The 24790-nt window shown below is 39.5% G+C and overlaps 1 protein-coding gene across 5 annotated transcripts in view; it reads left to right on the top strand.

Moving 5' to 3' along the window:
- Positions 1-24790, top strand: part of LOC147162832 (KATNB1-like protein 1) — a 37980-nt gene that overhangs the window by 11825 nt on the left and 1365 nt on the right. For 3 of the 5 annotated variants that reach the window (XM_086094973.1, XM_086094974.1, XM_086094975.1), the window contains 4 exons: positions 23036-23139; positions 23219-23256; positions 23336-23573; positions 23646-23761. In XM_086094973.1, the coding sequence (XP_085951099.1) occupies positions 23041-23139; positions 23219-23256; positions 23336-23573; positions 23646-23761 (491 nt within the window). In that variant the 5' untranslated portion in view covers positions 23036-23040. Of the gene's footprint in view, positions 1-23013; positions 23140-23218; positions 23257-23335; positions 23574-23645; positions 23762-24790 lie in introns of those variants that run through there. The other 2 variants (XM_086094972.1, XM_086094971.1) reach the window with 1 other exon arrangement.

Below are 24790 nucleotides of genomic sequence, written 5' to 3'. Positions count from 1 at the left end.
ATCTGGATTGTGAGCTAAAATGTACACTTAAATCAGGTAGATTTTAACTTTTGCCTTGCTGAGTAGTGAGTAGCTAAGAATTCAACCTGTGACCACATGACCTTAGACACGACCTTCTAAACAGGCATAGGGACCAAGGACAGTGTACACTTGTGTTTACTACTTGTACTGTGATGGATTGTGTTCAGAACTTTCATGAGTATGTGATTATCTGTGGTTATTGTCTTGTCATCCATTTTGGAACATTTGAGGCATGGGAGCAGAGAAAGCACAGATAACGACGACGCCTGCATTCCAGTCAGGTGATCCAGTTTCACCAAATCAAGGCAGGCAACATATCAACATCCTGTTTGACTCAATGAACACTGGAGCAGAAAGTATGGAGATCAGTTTTGTTTTTTGGAGCCAGTTTACCCAGTGTCAGTCAAATTTCTAGTTCAGGATTGTAAAACGACTACAAGAGGGCAGCCGGTCGTGAGTTCCAATGGAATCGATACTCGCCTATCCCTAAAACAAACTCATGCCCGCTGATGGAAAGTTTTTGCAGTTTTGAAATTGTGACTATAACTGGGATAGGTTCCAGCTCACCCACAGACAAGCGGTTTAGAAAATGACTAGATGATTGTTAACCTTCCCTGGAAAATCTTGTGAAACGCTCATCCCAAGTAGCTATTTGGTTAAGGTCAGGCTGGGTGTTAAATGTAATCTGCAGAATCTTGTAATTGATTCTGAATGGCTTGTTTGGGGAAACGAGAGCAGAGGTAATCTTTGACCTATGGATGTTTCTGGTTAGAATTACAGCAATAGCATTTGGGACTAATTGTAAATGATTCAGAGGAGACTTGCTGAGGCACGTTTGGGGCTAGTTCCAGTCGTTTAGCTTTTAGAAAATGTGTGGAGGTCAGCAGCCTAGACATACATCTGACTCTGCAAATATATATTTTTTAATTATCGTCAAAGTACATCATGATATTATGCCTCAATTTTTTTTAAGGTGTCAACAGTTCATTTATTAGATAATTAAAATATTCTGCTCAGCAGATTTAAAGATCAAATTGGAATTTGATTAAACAAGGCTTGAAAGAACAACCTGAAATAAATTCTGGTCAAACTCTCTGTTAAAGGGGAAGTCAACCCATTTTTATTTTTGACTATGTTCTATGCAGCCCCACTAGTCAAAATAGGTCTCAGGTAACAACCAATCACAGCACAGCTTCAGGGTTAGGTTAGGTGAGCTGTGATTGGTCGTTGCCTGAGCCCTGAGCAACTGTGATGTCATCTTCAGTTGACAGCAAGTGGCAAAATGGCCACCCCCCCTGAGATGGATAAAAATGGTTGGATCTTGCTTCATAACTCTTATTCCATAAATGTAATATTAATCAGTATGTCATGTTTAGGCTAGTGAAGTCACATATAACATATTATTGTGAAGAAATGTTTAAGGTTGACTTCCACTCTAAAGCAATTTATTTCTTAAGTGTGAAAGTGGCAATGGAGTTGGCGGCGTCTGCTCTTTAAGAGCTGATTTCCCACCCTCACTTTCTCTGCTTTTCCCTGTTGAGGTAAAAATGAGTCACTGAGTTAGCAGCTGGTCTCCATCATGCGATATCACCCTGGACTCTCCACACAACACCAGCTGCCCGATCATTATAAAGTGACAACATCACTTCCCCTTTGCCCTTTTATGGATACTTTCAGGAAAGAACCCTGCAATATTGGAAATGAGGGACCCAAAATGGCAAGCACATTTGTATTTAATATTGCTCAATATAGTTGATATAAGATTCTAAAACAATTCTGACATGTTTTTCTTTTGTTTTTGTTTTTTTCTTGCCAGGATATACTAAATAAACTTATTAAATGTCTGTTATCAGCAGCAATTAAAGTAGTGGTGAGCCCACAGAACACATACTGCCCACGCTGTTCTTTAATCTGGCACAACAAACATTTACATTAAGAAAAATCCTGCAATATTTGTTGCATTAATTAAGGTATATTACCCCAACTTGAGTAATTAAAAATATATAAATGTTATCGTTTTTATATATTTATATTCAATTATTTAATTAAATAATGGATTGGTTGATTGATTAAAATAACAAAATTAGTCAAATTAACTATTTTTCATTAACTTTACATTTGCATTTGTGTTTTGTTAAATTAGGTTTTATTCTAATTTGATTCATTATAAATGCAATTTAAAAATGCAAATGAATTAAAATTGCCAATGATTGAATGAATAAATGAATTCATTAACTTGTGTTTTTGTTTTAAACAACAAATGTGCTTGCTTATCTGTCTGTTTAAAAAAAAAATGTGGTCTTAGATTACAAACGTTTCCCACCCCTCCATTAAAGGCTTGATGTGTCACATTTACACGGTACAGTATTTATATTTACACTGTATATTTTATTTTAGATTCTTACCCATGGCCACCACAGCAGATATATTTTTGTGTGTGTATAAGAAAGCAGGGCACATTTTTATTTGGCCTTGACATCTCAATATGGGCCAAATGATGTTCTCTTTCTTCAGTTTTGATGGAATTGTGACATTTTTTTTCTCTTACTGATTGATTATTGATTCTGATGTCATCAGAAAGACAGCTTTATTTGAGCTCAGCTTTTTTTTAACCCAGTTTTTTTTTTTTTTTTTTTTTTTTGAAAATCATTTATGGTCAAACCAATGATGATGCAGGATTAAAAAAGGGGAATTAAATGCAGATGGCGCACAGTGCGCAAGCTCCCACTCTACCTGGGCAGGAACGCTAATTTAAAATTTAAATCATTTTCACTCTTCCTTGCTTATTTAATGTAATATTTATATTAATTTCAATTGACTTTCTTTTTGACTTGAAATGTATAATTAATAGTAATACTTTGTTTGAATAAAACTATATTGAAGGTGAATTTTGATCCAAGTTTTGGCACCCCCTAAAGGCCACACACACACATTGCCTCTAGCAATCTCGGAGAGCCCATTAGAATAATAACTTTGGCGTATTATCCCTGTGTTGTAAACCATTTAAAATTATGCACAATAGGATCTAACTTATTAAACACTGACTTCTGCAAACATGCACTTCTTGTTGACTTGTGTTATGACTCGGGGAATACCATAACACTCAATATAAACACCTATTCTACTCAGTTCATTTGGTTGCCAAACATTTTGGCTCAGTCATAGCATATGAGCAGTCAAACATCTTTTTTGAGTATATTCTAATTTATAGTTAAAGTATTGCTTAGTCATTAGTAAGCAAAATCAACATTCCTAAATTTCCTGTTTTATTTTTTACTTTGTGACATTATATACTGTTATAGATTGTTAGAACAAAACCTTTATTTGAGGATGAGTTCATTAGTTTTGGCAGTCATAATATTTGACTGCTAAATAAACTCCAAAAAGTAGAAATGTCAACTTTGCACTTTGTCATGTGGTGGACTTTTGTTTTGCCCTAATAGCAGGAACTCCAAGCAAAATGCTTGTTGTATTTTTGATTTATTGGATAGTTGATAAATATTTAATGAAAACAAAAGGGAGTCGTTGTTTTTGTCAAGGCAGTAAATCACACACGAGTGGATTCCGTTATTGAATGTTCAAAACCGCTGTGTTTATTTTTCCCATTCCATTCGCCGAAAGATCAGGCAGCTCTCTGTCTTGGTCCATCTCGCCTTCCTTCTACTTTTCCTTCTAAAGAAGCTCCTTTTGCCTCGTGCAGCCTATTAGTGGGCTTCCAGTGGAATCTCCTGTCCCTTCTGTTTGCTTTGTTGCAGGCGTGGCGGCGCAGACGTGAGCTGGAGCTGTCACTGCCCACTGTCACTTTACCCTCCGAAGGCCCATTCCGCTTGATGTTTATCCACATGTCTCAGTGGAAAATAGCGGCGCAATTCTTGGAGACAGGCGGATCTCTCTCCATCCTCTTTTATGCTTTCAAGCAGATTAGTGGGCCGGCCCAAAGTTTTTCTTTGCTTCATCTGGCCTCATTTTTCAAAACAAAACAAAGCAAGTGGAAAGAAGCGGTTGTATTCTGACTTCTGGGGAATGTAATTACATCTCTGCGTTCTGCTAACTTGTTGCTTTTAGTCACTTAATAAGAAGTCTAATGGGATTCAGCGGCAACATTTGCACCAGGTCACAGTGTAATTAGGCACTCTTTGATCCAATACGTTAAGACACTTTTATACACTATTGATTGGTTCTTTTAATAGAGGATAATACGCCATACCCATCCATTTTCAAAACCACAGTACCTCATTAGGGTTGCGTTGTTTGCGTTGGGTTGTCCCAGATGACTTCGGACAAGTAAACGTAGGACTGGTCACCAATCAATAGCAGGGCATGATAATCAATGAATTTGAAGAAGAACTATTGATTCAAGTAGTTTGCAGGTTAAAGAAGAATTGACTAATGATGATGACGACAAAGTTGCATAATAAAAAAAAAACAAGTATGAGCATAGACTGCCATTTCAATGATTGCAAGTTTATGTAATCAATGCTTAACTGAGGCTCTTCCAAAGTTGTAAACCAAACAAACATCATCATTAAAATCTCAACAAAATCAGTCATGCCAAGTGTTGAGCGCTCTTTCGGTTCAGCAACTTAAAAAAAATTAATCTCTTCCTTTGGAGTAATTTCTCAAGTTTGAAGTCTGGTCCACATGTCTGGCATCAGTATTTGTAATTGCATGACATCAACACCTCTGTATTAGAGTTGTGTTGAGTTGTTAAGTGCTAATACCAGCTGAGCATTTCCCTCAGTGCCTGCTTCAAGTAAATATTTTCAATGGATAGTTTAGCATCTTTGAGAAACACTTGACCAAGAATCTATTTAACTACTTATCTTAACAGACCACCCTTGAAATCGAACAGATTTCTGCCAACTTTTCTCCTTTGACGCTCCTCGAGCTTTGATTAAATACAAAAAGTGCTGATTAATTTCCAAACATGGTTTAATGTGTTTGCCAGAAACGTTTATTGCTGTAAATACTTTCTTGGGTTCGACCTGCTATCACGCAAACATCTGAGAACCTGTGTCGGTGGCCATTTTATGATTTACTTTCAATGTGAAATTCTAGGTCGATATAAAATTAATGTCTGGAGAGTTCAAAAACTTTTCTGGATTTTTTTATTTTTAAATAATTTATTGTTATCTTTTAGGTAAAATAATCTGGAGGGGGGACTACAGGAACACCAAGAATCAGCTGTGACATTTTTGATTTTATAATGAATAAGAGTTCTTTAAATAAGGAGCCGAACTACAAAATTCACAATAGGTGTTTGATCCATGAATGGACCAATAAATCCTGGTTCAATGAGAATTGGTATAGCCAGTCTATCTTGACATGATGTACAAATTGTGACATTATGAGACTAAGATGACACCTAAGAATCAAGTAACGGTACCTCTCCATTGCGAGGCTTTAAACTAGTCAGTCAGGTCTTTGATAGGGTATTACTTATTGTGCAAAAAGTGCTGAAACATTGAAAAGTTTGCACATGTGCATTGCTGTCCAGTGCACTGTAATGCTTCATCCATCTATGCATTCTGTGTACATCTTATCCTCACATTATTGGTAGGAAATTGCACCCAAAAGCCAAATATTACTTCCTTTTTGTGAGTAGTGTACCCAAGTGGTCAGATCCCCACTGTTTTTCAAAGCAGGCAAGTTTCTGTAGAACAGGCTAACTTTTATTATGTGACTCTTTATAGTAGTTTCACAGTCAGTTATACCCAGATCCCAGGATAGTAACGGGAAAAGCTTTTATGGCATTGTGACAAAAAATTCCCACTCGAGGTCTTTCCCGTTCAGGAGATCATCACACACTCCATTACAATATTCTGTACTGGCCAATCCAAAGTGATGAGTCAGTGAAGTTCCTATTAATTAGTGCTTCATTTAAATTGAGACAATGTTACAAAATGGTTTAATGCAGAAGGACAAGTTTCAGCATCTGCTGTTTCGCTCTCCTGTGGCCATCATTTTAGAAAATATGACTATTGGAAACCCAGCGGATGAAAATTCCTTGGGCCCATCATCTGGTCCTCTTTAACACCCAGCAGTGGTCCTCGTGTCATGCTTTGAACCAATAAGGCTTCTTATCAATTTTTTTTGTTTTTTGTTATTGTTGGACCAATTAGAATTTTTTTTCTTCCACCTTACGAAGAAATCAGGTCTTTCCTTTCCAAGAGCAACAGTCTGCAAATGATAATTCTCACTAAAACTGACAATATTGCATGATTTAGGAAAGATTTACGAGCACTCATGCTTTAGTGGCCAATATGCAGCAAAGGGACGCTTATCATTTTTGCTGGAGAAATGGCTTTCAATTTGTTTACAAGTGTTTGTCGTTTTTCTGCATGTGCATGGGAACGTGAACAATCCAATGACTGACCATTGAGCGGACAGTGAGAATGAGAGGATTACACGAGGAAGCAGATGCTTTTGCGTCAGGCAGCACAAACGGATGACTCACACTGATCTGATTGACTGCTGTTTGAATGTATCAGCGGTGTGAAAATGGCTCGAATTTCAAGTCCCACATCTGCGCACTTGACAGGAGTCGCGTTTTGATGAATTACGCTCATTAAGCCCCAACGTCACACGAGCACAAATGTTCTCCTGGTGGTCTTTTTGAATCGGAATATGATGATGATGATTATACAAAACAACGGCTAAGCCCAATTGTAAATTCATCATATAGTAGGTACTGTTAGTTGCACTTGATTCTACTCTTACCCTCCACTCATGTGGCCGGCTGTAAGGCACATTACAAACCATCTACTATCTATATTTAGACCTGTCAATTTGCACTTACTGCGATTGGCTGGCAACCAGTTCAGGGTGTACCCCGCCGACTGCCCGTAGCCAGCTGGGATAGGCTCCAGCAACCCCTGCGACCCTTGTGAGGACAAGCGGTTAAGAAAATGGATGGATGGATGGAATTTGCACTTATTATTGAAATATGACTGCCGAATCTGACTACACATGATTTATATCAACAATTGTACACACCGTAGATTATAGAGATACGGACGTTGACGTCATGCATCCCAAAATTTTGGCAGCATAGAAAATGCCTCTGCCACTTTGAGTACACGGCAAACGCCACACTTAAACATTGATTGACAGCTGTTGTGCACCAACTGCCACACGAGAAGAGGCAACAAAAAAAAAGGTTGAGCACGCTCCAGGCTACCAAAAGAGGAACCAAAGCATAGCCAATGTTGCACTTTGTATATGGTGGCTGATTCGGCTGATGCTAACTGTTACCAAATGTTAAATGTGGGGGAAATAAATATATAAACTGACCAACACCATAAAGAAGACTTTTTACGGCAGTAATGACGGCGGCTGCGGCCGAATTTGATAAATCGATAAATTCAAATATGCTGCATCCACAGCTGCACTAAAGTTGAAGGTCTTCTTCCTTGCTTTGACCCATTCCTTGCGCCTCCACGTTTCCTGGAAATAATCGACGCGGGCCAACTGTAACGCTGTGGTAGCCTTCGTGCTTATTATCCTTCTCCAGTATACATTTACTGCAGCGTCTGTACATGAACCTTTTAAAGAAACACAAAAAAGAAAATGTATCCTATTTAAAAAAGGTGTAGGTGAAATATGAGAGAAATAGTTAAGTCTATGCTAGTTTGTCATACTTTTGAGGGCAGAGATAATGTGACCAGTGCACAGATGGAAAGTACTAAACCGAACACAAGGGTAAATTCTCACCTTAATGTTAAACCCATCCTCATTACTAGTTGGGACAGAAAAAGCTCAGATTAGACATTGAAAATTCTGTGTTGCCTGAAAAGATGAGTTTCTGACACTATTTCCCACACAGCCCCTTTTAGACTCGAGATTTCAGACTTATTGCGTGTTTCAATACGGCTGTGCAATAGTGTCAGAGGCTTTCTTGCGCCATAGACGTATATCTATTTTTGTCCTTGCTGGGAATCAACCTGTTTGCATCTTCAAAATTGAAAACCTATTATGAAACCTCTCGTTTGATTGCGTTGTAGCAGTGCTGCAGCTGTGACAAACTGGGAATGACCTTTGAGATAAAGTGAAACAGATTTCGGTAATCAGACTCTCAGTGGCTTTCTTTTCAAGGCGATCACACTAAAGACAGCAGCCAGTGTCTCCTGGTCGTTCCAAAAGCATTTAATCTTGTTTACTAAGAGGCTGGAAAGTGAAGGATTTTGGAGGTGCTGCGACATCGTAAATCACCAACTGGAGCATGTCCGTTTTTCTCATTTTTCATCCCTCTTTCTCCAACCATGCCATATATCGCCTTGTACAAGTCTTGTAATTAGAATTTGGGATTTTGAGAAAGGATTAAAGATGACAATGAGTAATGAGACACAAAAAGATATGGTTTGAACCAGGGTTCCTGCCTTCCTGTGTGACATTTGCATGTTCTCCCTGTGCTTGCATAATTTTTCTCACGGCATTCCATAGTGATGTAGTAGCCAAAACCGATTTGAATCAGAAAATCGTTTTTTATTTAACTGAACTGAATCAAATCGTTACATTTTAAAATATATCATCCTTGAACCGTATTACACCTCATGTATCAAGATGTGTTTTATGAGAGCTATACATCATGCAAATCGGTTTCAATGTTGCTGACGATTTGCCGTTGAATAATTTGGTCTTTGGAGAGCTTTGCTGTTGAATAATTTGGTCTTTGAAGAGCTTTTACATGTTGTTACAAATGAATAACCATGACAAAAGTGCAGTCGTACAATATTGAATTGTAATCGCAATGACTCAAGCAGAATCACATCGTTCCACTTGAAAATATACCATTCCCACGAAATGATATACGGATGGAATCGTCTTTTATTGAACAGATACACACCACTAGTATTCTAGCTTCCTCCCGTATTACAAAAATGTCATTCTTAGGTTAATTAAAGATCATAAATTGTCCAAACAATTGAACCTGCCTACTGTTGGTTTGGCAACTGTGGATTTGCATATTTATTTCAATTATTAAAAAAAAAAAAAAAGTTTTTTTGTGAGGTGCCCTCACCCACTAATTTTACATTGAAAACATATAGAAGCATCTTTAAAAATAATAATAATAATAATTTTGCGGGTTTGATCCCCGCCAAACCCCACCCCTTTAACCTATTTCAATAGGCGTCAATTATATGCAGATTTGCAGTATTCCCAGCCTTGTCCCTATCCCTGTGAATAGCGGGGGTCCACGATACCTGAAGATGTGTATGTGAATGGTTGTTATTCAATATCTAGCTTCGAGGGTGTACCCTGCCTCTTGCCCAAAGTCAACTGGGATAGGCTCCAGCACACCCATGACCCAATACATATAGGAATTTCTCCGTAAATCTGCATTTAAAATAGCTTAAAAACAATATCAGATGCTTTAAATTCACACAATAACTTGCATGAAACAGCACATACAGAAGAGAAGAAGGTCGTAAATGATTTTGGTCTCTGACTTTTCTTTCAGACGTTTACACAACATTTTAACTCAGGAATGATGCCTGGAATGAAAGATACATTCAGTGGATTATTTTAAAAAAATGACTGCGTGACTGATTTGTAGGTTTTTGTGAAATGGATTGTTGGTATTGCTTGAACAAAATGTACAATACTTGCTCTTTTGAGATCCACCTTATTTTCCACTACAGCTTTCTCCAGCACTGCACACGTGCTCGTCTGCTGCTGCTCAGCACGTGTTGAGCATGTGCACATAGCATATTGGGTTTGTGGGATTCATCAGAACAATTGTATTCAAAATATGCGCCGCTATTAATGAAAACACAAAACCATTAAGTCTACCCTGTTCAACGTCAATGCATTTGTGTTGAATTGAGTCGGCACTGGAGCAAATGCTACCTCGGACACATTTTAGTTGGCAATAATAGAGCATGCTACCGCAGCATTGACTATTCTACGTTGTATTGGTTTTCAGGGGGAAAGAACATACCAAAGTCACATTTTGGAGGAATCCTGTGTTGCTCATTTCTCTGGAGTTTACAAAAAGAGAAGGTGACCACAACATCCCCCTGCCTCACTGCGTGCAGCTGTAGCCTCCTCTCAGCAGCCTCAATAGACATCTCGTATGACTGCTGTCAACACGGTCATTAAGTCTTTCAGTGTGCGTCTGTTTATACAAGCTTCTTCGGCAGCCGCTGGCCACACAAAAACCCTTTCTTTGCCACGCGATGATCTGCTTCTCTCAAATTCTTGCCAGGGTCCTTTCAGTGGATGGTCAAAACATATTGTACATCAAACAAACACTGAGGCTTGTGTTATCTGGTGCAGTTATTCGCGAAGGAATTATATGAATATCTGCTTCTGTTACCACCCAAGAAGAATTTAATCTTGCCAAAAGATTTGGTGAAATTATTTTCACTCAACAAAAACATAAAGGCAACACTTTTGTGTTTGCTTCCATTTTTTATGAGATGAACTAACAGATCTAAAACTTCTTCCACATACATATCAACAGTTCTCTCAAATATTGTTCGGAAACCAGTCTAAATCTGTGATAGTGAGCACTTCTCCTTTGCCGAGATAATCCATCCCACCTCACAGGTGTGTCATATCAAGATACTGATTAGACGCCATGATTAGTGCACAAGTGTACCTTAGACTGCCGGCAATAAAAGGCCACTCTGAAAGGTGCAGTTTTGTTTCATGGGGGGGATGACTTCAGAAAGCCAGTCTGTGGTTTACTGAGTCCCCAGACGCCCCCCTAATAAAACAAGACTCCACCTTTCAGAGTGGTCTTTATTATTTGACCCCCTACCAACTATGAGCAATGTTGGCTCCCACAGACCATTGACATACTCCGAATTTCAATCAAGTCATTACCTGCATGAGAAACACCTCTTCCAAAGGTATCACCTGTATAAAAAGCCCCTTGCCCACAGACTCAGTGACACTCCAACATGGGCAAGGCCAAAGAGCTGCCAAAAGATGTCAAGGATAAAACTGTTCACCTACACAAGGCTGGAATGGGCTACAAAACCCTACGTAAGAAGCTGAATAAGAAAGTGTCCACTGTTGGTGCAATTGTTCAGAAGAGGAAGTAGTAAAATATGACTGTCAATCAATCTTTGGCTTCAACTCAACTTGACGTGTTTGGAGGAAGGGAAATGCTGAATATGACACTAATATGTATCTAGCCTTTATTGACCATTTTATTCTGAACAATGATGTAGACCTAAGAATAGTGTAATTTCATGTTCTTTGGATATATATGACCCCACTGTTGGCAAATCAAAAAATCCAGTTTCTCCAAATCCACACAAAACTATCAACAAAAGATGAGACCAGACGGTGGGGACACGCGCTACCTGTCTGTCTGCGTCGTATTGTCGCATGTCACAAAGCCAAGGATATGTCCTCTAATGACAAAACCGACTGTTATTCCTGGACAGATTAGTTAAATATGTTCTAGTCTGTGATTTGAGACATCTGTGATTTTGGTAGCGGGTGCGTCAGTCAGTCCACATTAACAGGTTACTGAAGAAGATCATGAGTTGGTTTTTTTTTAAGGTGCAATGGAGAACTAAAATTGGCCATTCATTTGGACCTAAGAGCGCTCCGTAAACATTGAAAATCAGTCGGGCATGATCACTCTTTCAAAAACAGCACTGGATTCCATCCCCCTGAGATAATTACCATTACGGTCTAAAATGTGGCTTTGACGACACAGAATGCATTCGGTCTTTCTACTTCACACCCAAACGCTATAACTTAAGTTCCCGATCAGTTGTCCTTCACTGCAGCCAAGACCTCTCATGTCATGTATAACTAGACATAGTCTCCATTGGTCTAATTTGCCTTAGAAGAAGTGGTTTTGTTTGACATTGCAGAGTGCCGAAAGATCCTTCACTGGATAAATACCAGTAGCCTCAGCGTTTTGTGGCGGTTCCGAATGATCCTGCAGCGGATCCCAATGGGAAATAGAGTGTTGAAATATCGCTGAATGTCTGTAGTATGGTTATGTCCTTGTCATAACACTCCTGCATTAGACATGGTATTGCTTTCTACTGGGCAAATGTCATATTGAATGGTAGCAGCAGGCCTGTGTTTAAAATGCTCAAAGGGCTTGTGGTTTCCACCCTCTCGTATTTGTTCCCCTGATGTGAGAGAGTGCAAAGTGAGGTCTCTGCACGTGCCTGGAAGCTTGGAAACAGTGTCCTTAAGACTCACTGGGATGTTTGAAGTCTGGAAGGGTTGAGCTACCAAAACGGCAAATCATAACGTGATGATTTTAATGGAGTTCTGTTGTTGAAACGTTTTGGTTTTTTGTTGTTGTTTTTTAAACAGAGTGCGTCAACACTGTACCATGATGTTCTAATTACGTACAGGTAGGTGAGTGACATCTAGATTAATGACCTTTCATTCATGTATTCATCCCAACAGGAAAAAGGTGTCAGTGTGAACGACAACATAACCACAACCAAATAGATGGACAAGCTGCTTGGCACATGCACAATTCAGGACATTCGATAGCTTAACTGGCATTGTTCTCAAAAGCATGCTGGATTTGTTTTTTGGTCAGTAGTGCCAGACTGGGAAAGAAGACAGCAGCTCTTATTTTGTTGTAACCAGACAGGCAATGACCGAATCCAGAGTGCATCAGTAATCTGGTAATGCCTGCACTAAGTGAAACAACTGTAGATGTGTCATTACTCATGACTTGGTACTGATCAGGTTTACTGATGTAGGAGACATCATGTCAAAGTCTCGCATGGTCTTCAGGAACATGGGATTTTTCAGTACATAAATTGTCAGTGTTCACATGCAGTATGTATTTTTGTCTCTTTCCTTTAAAAAACTACTCTTAACCCCCAAAAATGTATGTTATTATCGTTGAAGACTCACTCCATAGGCAAGTTCGGTCCTAGAGAGCCGCAGTCCTGCATGTTTTTGATGTCTCCCTTCTCGAACACAGCTGAGAGGCTCTTGCAGAACGTAATTATGCGCTGATGATTTGAAACACCTGGGTTGGAGGCAGGAGACACAGAAAACATGCAGGACTGGCCTGGTCTAGGGTGTACTCGTCTCTCACCATAAGCCAGCTGGGACTAGCTCCCACTTCCCCCATGAACCTGAACTAGAGAAACGGTACACAAAATAAGTTCCGTTATAATTGGTCATTAAGATGAAATGAATTCCATTTCCAATCAAGTATCTCATGTCAACAACGTTTGATGTGTCACTCCACCAACACGTAAAATGCATTATTTATTTTTACAACCACATTAAACAGGATCTGGCAAAGGCCTTTATTGAAGCAAATGATTGGTATAGGATGTATCAGACAAATAAATAAAAGCAAATGTTTTCCCCGTAAAAGCCAAATAATGATATCTGTTAACAACAGCTCTTTATAAGGATATCACAATTTTGCTGTGGCTGTGTCACAACCACATCATCAATCAGAAAGGGACAAATAATCTGTAGCGACAGTCAATGCGTTCTTTTTCCTGGATTGTGACCAGTGCCTTTTTCTGCAATCTAGGAAATCACAAATGGTGGCAAACGTGTGTACCATGTGGCACGCTCGTTGTTAAAAGCAAGAACTTTCCGCATGTGATTTTCGGAATTTGGGCGATGACAAAGTGGAAAAATGGTCAGCTTTTATTGGACTATAAAAGTGATCGCATTGCATTTGTAAACAAGCGCAATGATCCACTCTGGGTTACATATATAGAGTTTGGCGTCCGATACCCTCCTCTCCTGCCGCACCGCCGTTGTATGTAGACTGCCCTGAACACAACCTTTTCCTCGTCTATCGCTCAGCGGGGGACAGCTAGCTATACATCGCATCGCGTACAGCCTGAGCAGGTCAAAGAGTAGAATTTCAGCAGTGTTGATCATTGGCTACAGATACTGTTACAATAATGAAGCTGTTTGAGTGGCAGTTAGCCGTATGTAGGCACACAGAGAACACGTGAGCATGAGTTGTGCTTGTTTCTCTTTCCTTACGCCAGACACCACGGCACTGTGGGGCGTCGGCATCAGAGAGAAGTTCAACAAAGGTTCCACAGTTTGTCCTTTCAAGTAGTGGTAAACAGAGAATCCTTGCGTCTTATGGTTAGTAGGGATGTAACGATATCTAAACATCAAGATGCGGTATTATCACGATATGAAGCTCACAATATGATAATTATTACAATATCGTGGGGAGGTTGATGATATTAAAGAAATGTCACAATATTGTAAAAAAAAAAGAGCTCATACTGAAAAAAACCACAATGCCTATAAACCACCTACAATCTCTAATAACACTTAATATTGAGGCGCTTACTTGCTAATCCACGCACACATTGAGTTCCTCCACATATTGACTCGGTTCGCAGGCATACTATGTTCATCTGACCATTAGCGTGGATTAAAAACATGGAAGGGCCAAAACATCCCTAGTTGAGTTTTTGTTTATCTAAAATTGTTAAAAAATGACTAGCCAATTATGCTATTGGGCTAACGCTATATGAAACCTCAAAACACTGACTGTTGCCGACCTGCATTTGTTGACAATGTTTAATCTAGAATATATTCCAAAGTAGTAAATAGAGATGCGACGTGAGAAACACTCCTCTAAGGAAAGTGTCTTCTGTCATTCTGCATGCGCCCAAGCCGCAAGCATTTCCAGGTTACATAAGAGCCTTTTGTGTAGGCGGAGATTTCCATTAGTCTATTTGTTTTTTGCTCCCGTTGGCCGCTCGCAAGTTTCCAATATCCTGGTAGGGTTAGCTTAAAGCAAAATGTCATTTTAATGGAGTGATAGAAAAATGACTTGATCGGCCTAAAAGTGTATTCTGAGCTTTTTGCTTTCAAAAAAGCTTAACCCTTTATCACCTGTCAACTTGTTTGGTTACTGACTGTAAGTGGGTGTTTGGAATCGAGCCTGCATGCTTCACTCTGAACTTTAGTCCTATTTTTCCTACTAGCCATTTGTCAAAGGAAAATTATGATATATAATCATCCAAAATGTATTGGATTATAATGACATGTAAGTATTTTAATCAGAAGAACCCACAAGAATGAATAACAACTACTTTATATGCATAGTTTTCAAACATGAGCCTGTGATGCCCTGTTAAAATCAACATAAAGTACAATAGAATCTTGGACATTGAAAACAAACTCTTCCGGCTGGCTGTCCGGCATTCCCTTTTTTTGGGTTTCGTTGCCTTATTTCTTGTTTTCGACTTTTGTAAGAAACATCTTAAATGTTCTCACTTTAGATGTGCACACGTTCACCTGACCATTTGCATGCAGCTGAAGCTGTAAGCTAACATTTGGTTGATTATGTGCTACGTGTGTCTTTTGAGCTGTGTCCGCAAAGCCATGTGTGACATTTACAGAGCACGCTCTTAACTCGGCTAAGTTTTGATCTGCCACTGACTAAACTTGTGGTTGGATGACGAAGCACAAGGGTGCTGTTAGTGCTACCGCATCAGACAACATTTGACAAGTGGAATATCTGGCAAAGTGTCCATAAGCCTACAAAATAGAGAGTAATATGTACAATACAGTTGTTGTGTTGGCCTAGCAGTCTATTTGTGTATTAATGTGGAAGTCTGCTAAAAGTAACCTTGCGATCAAAGTCCTCACAGCAAGACAGACACTATAAAAATGCACATTTGAGCTCTGGGATTCGTATACAGACGCTTTTTTTTTCTTTCTCAAATGTCCACCTAAGGAGAAAAACATCGGCTGTTAGACATTGTCAACATAGACAAGCCAAAACATTCCAAATTTATGCCATTGCTCTGCATCCACACCTGGGAAAATATTCAATAATCTGCTGGCATAAGTCAAAATAAATATTTAAAATATAATATACACTATATTTATAATCATAGATATGTTTTGCCAATTAAGTCTCAGATGCTTTGCCGATTAATTAGAGCAGTCAAAACTTGTAAAGCTTCATCACTGTTAAATAACACAACAACACAACAAACAAACAGTCTGAGAAACATAATCCAAGAAAAACATTTGGAAATGGAATGTCAGCCGGGCCAAAGTCCTGCTTTTTGAATTGAGGGGATGGTGGGATCACGCTGCTCTTTTTCTTCAACTGTCAAGGACATCAGTCTGCCTCAGCGTGAAAATTTGTGAACCTAAACACCCATTAGTTGCACACAGCTGCTTGAGAAGTTAAGTCCGCATTTACCGTAGCTATAAAATGTCGAGTATCATGTCCCTGCTTGACCTAAGATATACAGTAGAAATGGCATAATGATGGCATGAAGGCATTGGTCTTCTTCGTGACACCACATGGCACAGCACTCAAGTGAAGTGAATACACTTTGGATCAGGAGTAAGTAAAGTATGGCCTGAGTGCCATTAATGGCCGTCCGAACTTTGTTGCTTTGTCATGTTTCATTTTAGTCAAGTGGTCTATTGTAAATAATTTCGTACACGTTAGTCAAATAGCCAATGTTTACATATTCTTGTACATAAAAAACAATCATCTTTTTTTTTCTGGTGAAATAGAAATTGTAGATATCAATATTTTACAACATTTATTAGTTGTTGATATATATATATATTTTATACATCATCCACAAATGTCTTGTCCCATGTATCCAATTCTAAAATCAAATGTGGCCTTCAAGCACATGAATTTGCCCACCAATGTTTCAGATGACTAGAAATGTTTACCCAGCAAATCTTTCTTCGACCACTCATTCTGCCTGAATGTGGAAGTTATTTTTGGAAGTCGGGCCAGAGCTATATCTCAATGGAGGCCGATGATGTGCGCAGACCCCAGATTCCAGCTGTGGGTACATGTTAAAAGGATACAAAGACTTGATCTGCAGGCTTGACCTGGTGGTTCAGATGTGCTGAAAGTCAGACGGCCGCCAAGGGCACTCTTCACTTTAACCTCCGCATAGTGAGAAAATACTCAAAATTCCAGGGTGCACATCGTCTCAGGTGTGGTACTCCTCAATGTACGGGATTAGAATGTATCCGCGCTAAATTTGTCCAATTAGCAAACAAAATAAAAGCTGTGATTTCTGCGCAATGTTTTCATTTCAGTAACCAAATGAAGAAAGAAGAACACAAATACAAATTAACACACATAGGAGCCACAATATGTATTTTGCTTGTGTTGTTTATTTTTGGATTCCATGCTTACCTGTTGCACAAACTTTGTTTGAGGGGTATTTACATTTTCATTTCTGTTGGAAGGCTGAAATTATTTGTCATTCTTTTCAGTGTTAGAGGAAGTGTCCCATCATGTGAATTAGACGACATCCCAGTAAATAATTTCTTCTTCTCAGGTGCCTTTTTCATTCAAAGAATTGAATCCGCCGTAGTTTGATCCGCTTGCGACGATAGGCAAGACAATAATGCGACAGGCCCACTCAGAACTTTCCGTGCTATAGGAGTGTTTACACATACCTTGAATGGGAACGTGTGTCCCGTGCATATGAAGCAAGCAGTTTTCAGTGGTCTTGCCGCTGTTCCTCTCTTGAGTTCCCAACAGCGCAGATGGCGGCCGGGCTCAGGGCCAGCAGGTCTGTGACTGTTTAGTGACTGGGATATACTGTAGGAGTGGGCAGCTGTCCTGGAATTGACAAGCAGACATCTTCCTGTCTGAGAGAAGAACTCCTGTAGTTGGTAATGAGTCACTCTTGCAGATGTATGGCTCCTTTGTATTGTCCGCGGATAGAAGACACAAAGTTCAGCACTCCTCTGCTTCCATGGAGGTTACAAAATGTCAACTAAAATGAAAAAGGATGTACTACAACCTGTAGGACCTTTTTCTACTTACTGCAAACGTGTGGACAATAGTAGTTGAATGATTTTGTTTTTGTTTTTTGCAATCAACTATAATTTGATGAAAGGGTCTCGTTATCACAGTTATTAACCGCTAACTGCACATTATTGGACATACCATTTTGACGACTAAGATGGAGCCCCTTAGCACCACTGCCTTCGTTCCTTGCATCAAGTCAGGTGGTCCTGCCACTATGAATCTTTCAAGACTTGTCAAGATAGTCGAAGCTAGTAAGGCTAACTGCTACTCCATTAGCAGACTGGCAAGTTCAAAGTCGTCTGTAAATTGTCCGATGGGAAGACTAAATGCCAAAAACACGAGATTAGCAGTTAGTGGACTTCAAAACTCATAAACAAAGTTTAATCTTCTGAAGTTATTTTTGGTTCTTCAGTTTTTTTTTCTTTTTCAAGAACCAAAAAATACAGTAAAATGCTGATGATCTCAACAGATGCATGTGATGTTTTCAACATGAAGATTATTTTCAACATCTCTATTATTTGTAATTCTGGTGTAGTATGTCCATTCTACAAGGGGAGTCAAGGATGTATGGAATTACATCCCTCAGCATCATGGCTATTAATCTGTGGTGGTAACATCGGCTTTGAACTTCCAAAGAAGTGCCTGTTTGGGAGGAAAAAAATGTAAACGCTACGGTAGCCAGGCCATCAGCTGCATCTCCTAATTAAAGGAGTTTGAATGGACACTGATTCCTTGACAACACCCATTGGTTTTTCAGAGGGGAGCTGCAGGATCTTAGTTTACTGCAGTTGCTGTCATTGTGGTCGATGACTGGAGCCACATTTGCAGAACTCTAGGGCACATTGGGGGGAGCCTGGGGTGAATTGAGATGAGTCATTAGAGGTCTACGCAGCTGAGTTTGATTGATTTGAAACACTTGTCACTCAACAACAAAGGCCTTTAAATACACCCTTTTCAATCCGTGACCATTTTAAATCCTGCCGTTGTTACATTGCAGGGCGCTAATGTTATTTATTTCTATTGAGGTCCCATCATGAGTTACATACTAGATACAGATGGTCTTCAGTTCTTTACAGAGAACAGCAACTTTGTCCTTTAAAGGCCAAAGGACATGCAGAATGGAAATTGGGAATGAATGTCCAAAAAATGACACCTGGAAATATTTTATGGAAAAGCTCTCCCTGATGCCCATTTACCAATCACGTTGTGGTTTTTAAATCCAGCTTGAAGACAGCAGGCGTTCTTCTACATGGGTCATTAATTGCTGACGGAGAGGATCATTTTACGTGATGTTATGTAAGGATGACATAAAATAGTGGTACTCAGCACGCTGGACAGCCACATACACGAGCTTGAGCGATATAATGCAGAATTAGGTGTAACTAGAGAACAGTAGCTATAAGAGAGGCAAAAAAACAAAACAAGGGAAGATCACAGAGACTATTTTTTATTAAGTCCAACGGCAAGGGTGTACCTATGGGATGGAGCAAGATAGAGATATAAAGACAAAAGAGCAGAATCTTCAAATGAGCACTAAAAGTATTTTACTCTTTCACTGATTTGAGATTCCCAATGACCCTAACAGATGCATGTTTCTGTGGGAGCCTGTACCAATGCGGTGGAAACAGACAATTACAGTAGTTGTCAGGACTGCTTCAAGCTAGGGGTTGGGCGATAAATAGAATTAATTTGATACATTGTCATTTTAAATCTTGAAACGTTGAAAATTTGCTAAATCGTGAAATAGAGTTGTGACTGCTGGATTATCAAAAACTTTTATTATTTTCTCTTACATCCAAATATTTTTGTGGGTTGTAATTTTGCACAAGTGGCAGAATGCTGGATGGCTGGTTTACAAGACATGTTTACAATAGCTACCAACTACTTAATTGTGGCATTTAAGCACAAATGAATGTTAAATTTATTTTAATACTGATTTTGAATCTGTATACATTATTGTCTGAACATTTTTGCACAGGAATTGTTTTTGAATAAATTAAACCTTTAAATAAATATTTCTTGGGTTTGTTAGATTAAAACCGATTAAAATTATAATCGTCCTGAATGACTGAAAAAAATCTAGATTTTGTTGTTGTTGACATATCGCCTGAAGGACAATTTCAAGTTCACTCTTGAACACTCTAACCATAAAAAAAAATGCATACCTGAGTTTCATGGACATTTTTAAGATTCCCACCAAAACCACCATTTTCTTTGATTCAACACACCACAGAAGAAATCTAAAATCAATTTACCACCCAGAACAGACTCAGTGCACTGTACACAAACTGTATCATACTTTACAATATAATCACATTTTAAATTTTTTTCATTTTTGTGTATTTTGGGTCTCTTTAAGTGAAGGTGAAAGAATGTCATTTAGTGTGTTTTTATTGTTATCAAATTTGTCTCCAACAGTATATAAAGCTAAGTTGGTTTGGTTAGTCCAGGATTGCAAGGCCCCTTTTCGAGTCTATTGCGTCCGATGACATACAACTAACATCAGTTCAGCCAAGTAATGCATGCAGGTTTGTCCCTGTGGTGTTCACGTGGATTCATACCACCCTCTGCTGGTTAGAAAGTGCAATAAAAGCCATTTGTATGAGTACAAAGTAACAATGACCAGTCCAGGGTGTAGTCAGACTCTCGCCCAAAATCAGCTGAGATGGACTCCAGCTCACCCGCAACCATAATGAGTATAAGTTGTGGTATTGAAAATGGATTGATGGATAATCAATGAAATCTCTAAGAATCCAAACAAGTACCATGCATGCTCGTTTAGGACAAATCATGCAGGATGTCTACAGCAAGGGTTTAAAGCCACGGAAAAGTTTCTCCATAATCAATGTGTACATTATATTTATGTAATCCATACTTAAGTATGGGAGTTCTGCTTCACATGTGCGTCATCTTCTGATCTGTAACCAATCACTTGTTCCCATTTCTTTTCTTTTCCATTCAAATAAGATAAAAGATAGAAATCTGCTGGTTGTCACATCCAATGTGGATGAGTTAGATGAATCTTAAACTGTCGCAATGAGACCTTCCCTCCACGTCACTTTGTCCCTTTCATCATCTGATGAGCTTCGGAGTCCCCTAAATGCCCACTTAATCCTCATGTTGTATTCTTTAGGAAGCACAAGTAACTCCAATCACAGGACAATGTTTCGCCCGGCGACAGTGACTTCCATTCTTTGACTGATTAAACCACACAATGCGCCTTGTGAACAAAGAGCGTCTTGATTGGGGCCTTAGCATATTCTGCCGCTGCTCTCATCCTGCAGGAATGCTGACTGAAACATTCTGTGGTCAGTCCTGTTTAAATTGCTTTTTACCTCTTCGGCTTAAAGCTTGGGGGAAAAAAAGTGTAGCAATCGAGAGAGACTGGGCACAACACGGCGCAAGGAAGGAAAAACAGCTACTTTTTTGGACTTTGAACACCACAGAACAACACGCACATTGAAGGATGGAGAAGCTTGGCGTCTGTTATGTAACGCAGGGAGATTTTTCTCCATGTCAGGATGTGGTGCCAAGAACAAGAGGCTACTGTTAGTGGCTTCTTTGTGAAGATGGCGAGGCCAGACGTGTAAACATTGAAGCCACCCTTGGTTAAGATGGTAGGAGTCTGGCTTCAAGCGGGCGCATTGTGAGGGAGCATAGAGAGTGGTCAGAGATTTGGAGAGTGAGACAGATATGCAAACCACTGCCAGTATTGAATTAAATAAACAATCATTGTAAAAATATAAATAAAAAGGTCCGTTCTTTAACAACCTATCAGTCAAGTGTCTTTCAAGAGTTGTGCAATTTCCAGGCAATTTAGGCACATATCTGGATACGATGTACGGAAGAAGTGAGAGGTTAACATTAAATATGCACGGTTTATTGTAGATGCAAATGAGGACTGTCCATCCATGATGGTGGTCTGTGCTGGACAGCTTGCCATTCTTCGTTCCAAATGAAAACACAGCTTGAATGATTTATGGTCATAATGTTTTGCTGATTTCATTAACATTCCCTCTGCATTTGCATTAATAGCGCTTATTTTAAGAAAAATGATATTAAAATGAAGCCCTTTAAATATCACAGATGGCAGCTGCAAGGTTTTCCGACGAGTGTATACGATATTGGGACTTTAAATTTGGGGGTTTGAATGTTATTTTATTCCTGAAATGTTTGTGGCGACATGACCCCGAGTCTCACCTTTCACCGCAGGCTTATGGCATTTCACAAATATGCCACTAATGATGTCGGGCTTAGCCACAGCTGAGGGCCTTGACACCCAACGATAATAAATAGTGGAATGCCTTTGGGAACGGAACAGAAAAGGTCCGTTTATCTCATCTGTCACTGCGACATTGGTAGAAGATCAGAGTGGAGTTTAAAGTATTATGTGTTGAAGGAAATTTGCTGTCAGTAGTCTTTAGCGGGCAAATGTCTTATTAGGAAGAGACAATCTCACGCATGTTATAGGTTAAGCCTCCTAAAAGCAAATGTAACCGTGGTGATTTCATGTCAGCTTAAAGAAACTAAGTATGAATAAATTAGGGTGCGTTTTTATTTAAGTTACCATAAGTTAGGCAACAAAAAGCGATTTGAGTTGGAAAATCAGCTTGGACTTGACGACCTGAATCGAATCATAGAAAATGGGTGGATGGATGCATTCTTCAATCATATTGCACCACATGTATCGAGATACTTATCGAATCATCTTTTGCGAGAGAGATACACCAGATTGGTTTGATGTCACTGATAATTTGTTGTTTTTTTTATTAACATGGATATTATGGGTTTAGGATTTTTTTTTAACATGTTTTTGCATTTTAATAAACGTGACAAAAGCTGCAGCCGTACTATATCGAGTCAAATCGTTTCCTGGGTGTCTTTCCTCACATGGTTTCTCTGTGCCCCGGCATGTTTAAAAATTATTTATTTATTCGTGTGCGTGGGGAAAAGGGTGTTTTCTGTTTTTAATGTATTATGGATGTTTGAATTGTTTAGCACCTTGGATTGCACTTTAATGTATGAAAAGTGCTATATAAATAAAGTTTGATTGATTGAATCATTGGATGGAACACAGTCGACTCCCGGCCAATCAAAGAGGCTCCCCTCATTCTCCGCACACATGAGACATTGGAGACAACCCCAGTTGCGCATCTGTGTGTGGATGTTTTTGACATGTGGGAAGAAGCCCGATTACTTGGAGAAGAAAACTCCAAGACAGCACTGTGTAGTTATCAGTTATTATGTATGCATCTGTTTCTCAAGGTCTAATGGACTCAAATTTGGAAGCCGCAGACCAACATTGTGAAGCAACCCTGGAGATCGAGTCTTCCCTTTACAGTGTTACTTATTCTCATCGGGGCACCAAGGTGACATTTTTTTGCATTCTTGTCCTCACTCAAGTCCTGTTTGTGCTATTAGTACAAATATTTCTTGTTTACTTTTCAGGCAGATTGTGCTAAAAAAGAGGAGTTCAACAAGAAGAGGTATGGCCTTTATGATCACCACATGTCACTCTGTTGACAGATTATTTGAATAGTTCCCCCTGGTCATGTGTCCCGTCAGTCGCTCTGGCAACAATCCAGGCAGAGTAAAGCGAGTTGTGTCGTATAAGCGGAAGACGCGTCATATGGTGGTGGCTCGGAAAAAGCCCCAAGGTTCGGGCAGGACACATGATGCAGCAAGGAAAGACAACAAGAATATTCAGCAGGACATGTTTGACGTGGACCCTCAGGTGGTGACTGCAAACAGCAGCACTGGAAGGACTGGTTCTCAACAGGATGAGTACTTGAAGCTTGCTGAGGTCAGAAATAAAAGTCAAATGTTGTCATTGTCGATTATTCTGAATCATTACAATCTTTTCCGATTTTTCCAGCTCACAAGGGATCACAGCACAATAACTGAGGTGCTCATTGGAAGAAACCTGAGACTTAAAGTGGCCTTAACACTCTGGAAGAGACATTTTGGAGAGCTGATAACATACTTCCTGAGGTATATGTACAGCGTTTAAAAGATTTGTTAAGGCCTAGATACACTAATCAGATGTCGGCCAAATGTGACCGACGCCTACCCCCTCTGGCGTCGGCCCAGACATCGACAAGTCGCGTAGAAAAAAATGACGTAAATACACATTGCACCGACCCCGACTATTACGTACCTTTAGCGCATGCTCGAGAAGTAATTCCCCTCCATACCATCGGCGGCGGTAGTCATTATTCCTAAAGGCAACCGGAAACCTCTTTACAGGGGTGGGATAAAAAAAATTGGAGCATGTTTTGAAAGTGTTGTTAGCCAGCTAACGTGAAAAAGTAATTATATTTACTAATTACAAACAGTTGCTATAGTTCTCAAGTATAAAAGTATATCGTACCTGCTATATCCATTCGCGTCCCCATGTCATGCCATAGTTATGCTTTCATACCTTTGTCGGCATATTTTTTAACTGTAATATCATACAATGCCGGTCTCTCTTGAACCAAAGAGACGAAGTCATCTTCCCGATCTTCTGTCCAGACAGACATTGTAGGTTTAAATGCGAAGGGTACAGCAAGGTGACGATGCGCGAAATGAGCAGAAAAAAAAGGTCCAGGCTTTCCATCAGTACTGTTTATCTGCATTCGTCACTTCCTCTTCTTGTCCCGTGCGCTGATTCGCTAGCTAACAGCCAATCACAGTGATCAAATGCCCCGACGCCGATTCAACATGGCGAATCCCAAGCCCAAATTTTGATTTCCATGAAATTTGGTGCACTTGTTGATAATGGTGGAACAACTCTCAACCTCAAAATTTCGGTCAATCGGGGCAGGGGTTTGAGAGCTACGGCCTACCAAATTGAGACATTTTGGGCAAAAAGGGGCGTGGCTGTCTTCCTTTGAACCCTTATATCTCAGGAACTACTGGGTCAATCATGACAAAACAGGTATTGTTGGAAAGGGAATTCAACAAGGAGCCGAGGAGTTAGAAGATTGGTGCAAATTTTAGTAACTTTATCTATAGTTTGACCTTGAAAATGATCTTGTG

This window comes from Leptonotus elevatus, chromosome 14 (assembly GCF_054856555.1).
Source record: "Leptonotus elevatus isolate MCC_2025b chromosome 14, RoL_Lele_1.0, whole genome shotgun sequence".
Taxonomy (NCBI): domain Eukaryota; kingdom Metazoa; phylum Chordata; class Actinopteri; order Syngnathiformes; family Syngnathidae; genus Leptonotus; species Leptonotus elevatus.
Note: the sequence above shows the minus strand (reverse complement) of the source record. Positions and strands in the feature narration are given on the sequence as shown.